Source organism: Populus alba, chromosome 11, assembly GCF_005239225.2.
Source record: "Populus alba chromosome 11, ASM523922v2, whole genome shotgun sequence".
Lineage (NCBI taxonomy): Eukaryota > Viridiplantae > Streptophyta > Magnoliopsida > Malpighiales > Salicaceae > Populus > Populus alba.
This window is the reverse complement of record NC_133294.1, coordinates 7,057,778-7,066,306: the sequence shown is the minus strand read 5'-3', so window position 1 is coordinate 7,066,306 and position 8,529 is coordinate 7,057,778. Positions and strand designations below refer to the sequence as shown.

At 34.8% G+C, this 8,529-nt stretch overlaps 1 protein-coding gene across 3 annotated transcripts; it reads left to right on the top strand.

Annotated features, from left to right (window-relative positions):
- Window positions 1–1,108: 1,108 nt before the first annotated feature.
- LOC118051831 (uncharacterized) lies at window positions 1,109–5,499 on the top strand. Of its 3 annotated transcripts, none has more exons than XR_012171157.1 (8): window positions 1,109–1,654; window positions 1,741–1,891; window positions 2,006–2,185; window positions 2,427–2,561; window positions 2,734–2,816; window positions 3,698–3,737; window positions 3,876–3,969; window positions 4,068–4,093. XR_012171157.1 is itself a non-coding variant. In XM_035062570.2 (8 exons), the coding sequence occupies exons 1-7, from the start codon at window positions 1,287–1,289 to the stop codon at window positions 4,155–4,157; spliced, it is 1,101 nt and encodes a 366-aa protein (XP_034918461.1). In that variant the 5' UTR covers window positions 1,114–1,286; the 3' UTR covers window positions 4,158–4,170; window positions 4,984–5,499. The 3 variants fall into 3 exon arrangements, 1 of the variants encoding a protein (XP_034918461.1); XM_035062570.2 differs by lacking the exon at window positions 3,698–3,737 and adding an exon at window positions 4,984–5,499 and having other exon boundaries at window positions 1,114–1,654; window positions 4,068–4,170; XR_012171156.1 differs by having other exon boundaries at window positions 3,698–3,969; window positions 4,068–4,123.
- Window positions 5,500–8,529: the final 3,030 nt, after the last annotated feature.

The window sequence follows — 8,529 nt, the reverse complement described above, 5'->3', positions numbered from 1 at the left end:
TATTTAATATATAAGTTTTGCCTAAAACTATTTGATTTTTTAAGATATCATGAATATAACGAAGGAATGAGCTAATAAACTAACTATGAATTAACACCCGAGCAGGAATATTAGCAACTTCAAGTTCTTTTCTGTATACTAACATACAATTATAATTTTTTTATGGCATATGGATTTTAAAATAATAATAATAATAATATGCTCTTTTGTTTGGACATGTAGCTCAAAAAATAATAACCTTTGTAACATAGTTATTAAATCCAAACCGAACTGGTATATTAACTAGGAACTTAGTTGATTTAATAGTTGGATTGGTCGAGATAAGGTAAAAGATTAAGATGAGCAAAAATCAAGCAAAAACAAGTTGACTCGTTGGGTTGACTGGGACTCGAGCGATCCAACAAAATTCAATTGAGACTCGGTTTGTTTTTTTTTTTTACAAAAGTGTTTTTTTCTCCTAACTAAAAACCCCTATTTTTTTATATATATTTTTAGTTGGTTATTCATCATCTTCAAAGTTTACCATATAAATATTAGAAGAATATTTTATTTTTTTAATACGGGATTTGAAGCCTTTTAATATATTACTCTATATCACAAAAAAAAAATTATATTTTTCAATGTGAAATTTGAAGCCTTTTAGTATATATACTTTAAATTCATAATAAAAAAGTTATGTTTTTTCAATATAAAATAAAAAAAATATTTTTAGTTCAAATATTTTAATTTAAAAAGATAACATATTAACATTATATTTTTTCAATGTGTATAAAAAATATTTTGAAATAATAATATGTATAGTCTATATTCATATGGATTATTTTTTTTAAATAAATTTTATATAAAATATTAAAATTTTAAATATATTTTTTAATTTTTTCAGGATAATTCAAGTTAACTCAAATCAATCCATATAACTTATAACGAAGCAGCCGGGTGAATCTCCACATCGGCTCCAAGTAGTAACACCTAAAAATTCTAAACTCCTGCATGCATCTCAACATATTTTTCCTGGGTTCTAATGAGTTAAAACATAGAGCTCGAACCGTCAATGTCAATGCACATAAACTTTTTAAATTTTTACTAACATATTCTTTACATTCAAGTACATATTCAAGCCTTGAAACCCTATAAATAAGTCGGCCTAACGGCCACTTTTCTACCTCACCACGGACCAAGCGCACCCCGGTCATAACGCTGATTCAACAGACAACAGGCACAGCAACAACTGAACAATCCTGCTGCAGCAATCCAGTTCTCCTTCTTCCAATATTTGACATAAAATTATGGCTCTCTTACTCCGGAAAACATGGAGATTTATCTTCTCCTCTTCACGCTTACCTCCTCTTTCACCATCCGCAGCTCGAGAATTCCGTTCAGATGCGGCTCTAGAAGCCATATCAAAAGCAAATGAAGAAAAAACCCCAATCGCTGTGCTCTATAACTACCCCTCTTTCTCCGGTGCTTTCTCCGCTTTATTTGCTCACCTTTTTCACTCTCGTCTCAATCTCCCTTGCCTCATCTTGCCTTTCTCATCCGTCGAACCCTTCAGGGTTGAAGATTTCAGAATTGAAGGGCTTGAGAGATGTTACCTTCTTGATTTTATCGGTCCACGTGGATTTGCTTCAACTCTTTCCCGCCAATCAAATTGCCAGTAAGCTAAAATAGCGCATTGATTTTTTCTCTTTTTATCGAGAATGTGAATTGGTTTGTTTTAGGTCTTTTTTTTTTTCCTGGCAGGGTAATTTGTTTTGATCATCGAAAATCGGTGATTTCAAGGGTGCAATCGAAAGAGGATTGTGGAGAGAAAGTTAGTTTTTCTGTTGACGTTGAGAAGAGTAGCTCCACTTCTGTCTACGAGTACTTCTCGAAGAAGATTCTAGATAACAATGTAAGTAGTAGCAGTAGGTGGTAGCGGTGATTTCAGTTATTATCAATTTAATATAATTTTAGGGTTAATTTGATTATTGAGATCGGGATTTTGTTTTTCTTTGATTAAAATAAGGGGGGAGTTGAGGGATTATTGAAAGCGGAAGATCAAGATCGTGTTGAAATGGTTCTCAAGTACATTGAAGATATGGACCTTCGACGGCGGATTTTACCGGATATTAGAGCTTTTAATGTTGGAATTGGTGAATGGCGCTCCAAGTTTAATTATGTCACCAACCCGTACATGTTTGAAGAGGTTTGTGCTTTGGATTTTGGCATCTTGTTTTTGTCGTGGATTGCTGTTTTGGTGTTTCGAATCCGTGTTGTAATTGTTGAGATAATTTATTTTATTGCCATTGGTTTAAAGCTTGAAGATTGTTAGAAGATGTTTTGAATTACTAAAATGGCCTTTTTCTTGTCTTTGCTCTTACCTCACATTCATACTTCCTTTAAATGATGATAACTGCTGAATTTTATTTAACTTGCATTTGTAGTAGCTGCTGGAGATAAGTCCTGTTGATATAATTGAGAAAGGAAATTCATATATTTCATCACGATGGACTGCTGCTAGTAAGTTGATGGATAAGGTTTTTAAAGTTCGATTGGGTCGAGGAGTTTATGGAGAGTGCCTGGTAATCAGAATTCATCATTTCTCAGATAAATCTTTTTGTGTTGTACTTTTTCTACTTCATCTTATAGGATTTGGGGTTCAACTGATGATTTGACTGACGTGAAATGTAAAGGCTATAGTTTCTCATCTCAGTAGTTTTTTTGGCCTAATCAGCTTCTGTTCTGTTATTGTAGGGAGTTAGAGCAGATGGCAATTCTCATTTAAGTGATGAAATCGGCAAGGAACTTAGTGTAAAAAGTGCTGCAGCTGGTCTTAGGTAATTTTTCTGTAGTTTGTATGTGGACATTCGCTTCTACTCTGGCACTATCTTCTAGATATAGAGTAGTATTTCTAATTTTCTACTATGGTGGTTAAAATATTAAACATGAACCTGACTTAACATCCGGAGTATTTTTTTGCTCATGTAGCTGATTGGGGACCTCTTGTCTTTTCCTGGGTAAGGGGTGGTTTTGGGGGGTAGGGTTTGCAGTGCAAGAGGTCTCTTCTGCCCAAGATTGTGACCATCTTAGTTGCCTTCTCTTCGGCATACTGTAGTTTCAAAGTTAATGAATTCCATATTCCACGGCCCTGATTTGGTATCTCATGTTGTCATGGACTCAAGTGTTGAAAGTAATTTCCTTCAGAATTTTTTAAAAGTTTCTATGAGATGTTATGGATTTCTTGAACAATATGAATTTTAGTTTGTCAATCATGTGCTGTCAAAAACTTTGGACTGGATAGAAGTGGCATTGATGAATAGCTGGTCACCAGCTGTTGACCTTGAAATCTGTCCTTTAGTTTGAAGTGAACAAAGTTAGAAGAAGGTCTATTTTGAAGAGTTGGTGGAACTTTCACAATTGATGGACATCATAGTATTGGGCCCTAGTTTGAGAATGATTGGTGGATTGGGGGTGGAATGTGTTAATTTGTGTCAGCATAATTTTCTTGGGTAGTTCTTGGAACTTAACACAATAAGCTCAACCTTGGGTTATTTAAGCAACACAAGTTTTTCAAAAAGGATAGCTGTATAAACACTGCAGATTTTCTTTGGCGTATTATCAGATGTGCATTAAGTGAATTTCTTGCATTAAAAATTGGTATGGATAGAAGTAAAATGATGTTATATAACTGGCTTTTTCTTGACAATGTTGTGACTAGGAGAACAACTCGGTGATGCAATACATCATCATGACATTAAGTGAGTGATAAGAATTCCATATGTTGGCCAAGTTACCATGGGAAAAGCTTTTTTTACTCGTTCACAAGGTTGCCTGAGCTTGTAGCTAATTATAATAAAACTGTGCATCATCTTTGCTGTATGCATTAATGATTTCAGGCCCATAGGAGCTGTTGTGTACATGCTACGAAATGATCTTAAGATGTGCCTGAGGAGCATTGATAGTGCTACCGATACCTCTGAAGTTGCAAAGGTTGTGCATTTTGACTAGTGAATATCTTCTTACTTCCTGTATTGACTGTTTTGGGAGAACATTCAAAGTGATTTTTCTTTGGCTTTCTGAACATGAAGGCATATGGAGGAGGTGGCTCACCAAGTTCCAGTTCCTTTATAATAAGGATGGATGAGTACAATCAGTGGCTTTCAGTTAATGCATCGTGATCACATTCACTTGGTATGATTTAGAATTAGGACTTTCTGATCATTATGTCAATTGAAGTTTGCTAAAGCACAAAAAATATCATGCCTTCAACATTTCCATGTACCTTTTCACTTTCTTTCTATCTATTTTACGTTATTCTCGATAACACCATATACATGTTATTTCAATGACGATAATACCATATGCAAGTTATTTCATAACAGCGAAGGGTATCCATACATCAAACATGCATGTTATTTCAATGAAATAGCTTAGTCACTTGTGGTTCAGCATTTTTCTGTGTGTCTATCATTATGAATGGCTTGGTTTTTTATGTGTGGCTATAGATTTAGTCAAATCAAGCTAAATAGTCCTTGATTATAGGGTGGCATGAAGTTGATAAAAATATGGAGTGGCATATTATCACATACCAGGTTCAAGGGCATGAGTGTATTTTAGTGTCAATGCTGTGCATGGCTTCCACTATGATAGGAAACATCTGCCAGGTATAATGCACCTTTCCATGCACCGGCATTAACAATATTTTGTTGTCATTCCTTCCACCAGTCTAATATAGTGTGCCAAAAAGGCATCCTGGCCAAATTCCAAGTGACTCAATGTGAAGTGAGATGGTTTTGTCTGAAGGTATTCAGAAATGATTCATTTCCTTGGGCTAGAATTTTATTTGGATATTTCTAGACTTGCATTAATATATTTCTAGTTAAAAACAATGCACTCATGAAGCTGGCTTTCTAACTAAACTATAATACACGAGACCTTGCCACTATGGCTTGGTGGATGTTGTTGAATACCTGCTAATTCTACCCCTTGTAACTTTTTAAACAGAAACTTGCATCAGAAGAGCAACAAAGTTAGTTTACTGGACAACCATCAACTATTATGCCCTTGGCTGTTGGACAAGATGCCAGTTAACAGTGTTCACCATTTGCACCTCCAAGGAAATCCAAGATTGCTTGGGGAATGATTTGCAACAGCCAAATTATAAGTGGTCCTGCACCTCCAAGGAAAAACCAGTTCATGGCCTGATAATTTCCAAGTGTTCCAAAGATCCGCTTAGGTCCCTCCGAACCCCATATGACAGAAGTATTGAAGAAGACTCGGTCACCTGGGCATGTCCAAGGACTCAGCGGGGAGTAGATCATCCTGGCAGAGGTTCTCAATGGAGTTCAACAGCCACAGTGCCGCTGCAAGGTTGATGGTTCCAGCAAGAATCGTTCCTGTGAACGAGGCATTCCCAGATTGAAATGCAACATGCGAATAGATATATCAGTAGCTGCAAGTGGAAACAATTAAACAATGTGTTGATCACTTTAGATTGTTCAATATAATTGGCTTTGTCAATTCAAGATCATTTTGATGTATGTGATGATATTAGAAAAAAAATTAAAAAAAAATATATATATTATTTTAATATATTTTTAGACGAAAAATATTTTAAAAAAACAACCATTGTCATATTCAACATCACTAATTCAACATCACTAAGAAAAGGAAGGATGAGTTGTAGAGAAAGACAAGGTTAACAAAAATTAATTATCATCTAGTATTTGCAGTTATCTCATTTATTCCCAATATCTCATCTAGTATATTTCCATTATCGTCCCTCTTCAATCATGTTCCCTCATCTAGCAACTCAATCAGTGTCCCAACAAATAACACTAAGCCCAATAAGCTCCTGATTAAAAAACCTAGGCCTATTTTGACCCAATAATAGAGCTTTTTACCTATCGAGAACCAATTCGATATTCAGGCTTCGATGAAAGGTGAAATAAAACGTAGAACATGTATGACTCCATTCCCGGCCCACTAAATTTAAAAAAAAAAAAAAAAAACAAGGCTTAGTTTTTCACTACCTTTGATACCCGCGCAATGCTTCATACGTTTTAAGTAAAATGTGATTCTAATTATTATAATAAATAGTGATAAGATAATCAAAAATATTATACAGCAAAAACATGATATTCATTAAGTTATTGGTAAATCATAAAAGCTATTATAACAGTTAAGTAAAGAAAGTTAAATCCAAGTAAAATAAAAGTGTTTACAGCTAAATATTTTATGATTTTTAACGTCCAATCAGCTTGCGATGTTGGATAAGAAAGCATTGATTAACTGAATGCTAGTTTTTTTCCTACAACAAAAAATAAGTGTAACTGTAAGCTATAAATATTTCCGAACACAATAAACATCAAATATTTTTGAAGATAAATAAGAAATGAGAAATAAAGATGTAATTGTTGCTAAGTGTATAAGTTCATAAAAAAAAAAAAAGGCAATTAGAAAGTGAGAATGATATAGCTGATTTTAATTGAATTAATTATTTTTGTTAAACAAAGAGATGATGGAGCAATACAAATAACTAAATGATACCGTAGATGCAAACCTTTTCAGGTGATGAAATGAAGAGGCGTTGCTTCTTTGGAAGTGCTGGTGTAGAATCAATATCATCTCAAATCAAATATAAACAACAGAGCTGGCATGTTAAGATATTATAAGAAATGTTAAGAGTTTATAAGGAAAAGTGTAGGAATGCAGGATTAAAACTTGTAAAATACAGCATTGAAAAATAAGTTTATATAGAGAGGCATGAAATAGGAACAAAACAAAAATATCTTGCGGCATGTCCGCGCGATATATATAAAAAGCACTTTGGATTAACCTAACCTTTGTCTATTTTTTTTCCTGGAAAAAACTTAAAACAGCTTCGTTTTGGTTAAAAAAAAAAAAGATTTTTCATCTGTCGGACGTGGTCATAAGTCAATAATCACTAGGGGTGTTCATGGTCCGGTTCGGTCCGGTTTTAACATAAAAATTCAACCGAACCGGAAAATACTATAACTTGTTAATATAACCCGAACCGAACCGAGAACCGGTTCAAACCGAACCGGTTTTGTTCGGTTCGGCTCGGTTTTTTAGCCTTAGAAACCAGAAAAACCGAAATCAATTAAATAAGAGAAAACTTGGTCCAATCACAATCACTTGACAAACTTGGCCGAATCACATTCAAAAAAATCCTTGTTGAAACCTTTGAATCCAAGCTCTCCGGTTGAGATCTGAAAAATCTCCCTTAATTGAATCATAATCACTGAATTTATCCATATTAAAACAACTACATGTTAACAAAGATTTCAATAGCATCCCGTAAAGTAGAGAATAGAAAGGCAACAATATAAGAGAAAATGAGTTGCTTTAAGTCTTTCTTGTGCACAGAAGAGAGGGAGAGGGAGAAAGGGAAGGGTAAGGCCACTGGAAAAGAAAAATGGGGGGGAGAGAGCAGGGAAGGAGAGAGCGGGGAAGGGGGGAGAGCAAGGAGGGAGGGATGGGTGGGGTTGCTGAAAAGAGAAGGGATTTTGAGGGGAGGGGGGGATAATTTATTATTAGGTTTAGTGGTGGTGGGGGGGGGGTTTAATTTATCATGGAAAAGGGAAAGGGAAATGGGGAAAAGCTGGAAAGGTTTTGGGGAGGGGGGCGGGAAAGTTTTGGGGGGAGGGGGGAATAATTTATTATTAGGTTTAGTGGGGGGTGGGTTAATTTATTATTAGGTTTAGTGTTTCTTTTTATATATTTTTTTAAATTCAATTAAACTGGTTCGGTTTGGTCCGGTTTAATCGGTTTAAGCCTTCTTAAACCGAAACCGAACCGGACCTAGTGGTTTTTTAAATTTTTTAATCGGTTTATTCGGTTTTTTCTATCGGTTCGGTTTTTTCGGTTAATTTTTTCTCGGTTTTTTCGGTTTAATCGGTTGGTCGGTTTTTTTGAACACCCCTAATAATCACCATGTTAACTTACAGGACCAGGCCAGACTAAGTCTCGTAACCATGGTTAATTATCTACATATTTTCTATGATTCCTGAGACTTTAAGTTCACAGGTCAATTTTGCAAAATCCAGCAGCATATAGGCGTAGCTGGATGCTTACATACTGATTCCTGAAACTTTGCATTTTATTGTCTGTAAAGTAAAAGAACTCGACAGAAGTGAAAAACAAACCTGGTAGTGTAGATTATTCACAGACTAAACCAAAATGGATCGAGCAAAATCCAGTATTGTCTAAGGTGCAATGAAAAAAAAAACAGCCTTGCAAAACATATGAAGAGTCCATTAAAACCAGGAAGAAGAAGAAAAAAACTAACTTTAAAAACACCAAATGAAAAGAAAACCAAAGAGCAATGAAATAAGCAGGCAATTTTGATCAACAATAACTAAATGAACAACCTATGTGCATCGAAAAAAAACAACATTAAAAAGAGCAGCTAAAAAGAAAGACAAAGATCAATGAAATAAACTGGGAATTCTGATCACCATAAGTCAAACAAAAAGTTGCTAGAAACCGAGTGTTCTCATGAGTGCAATGGAAAAGGCAAACCCTTCA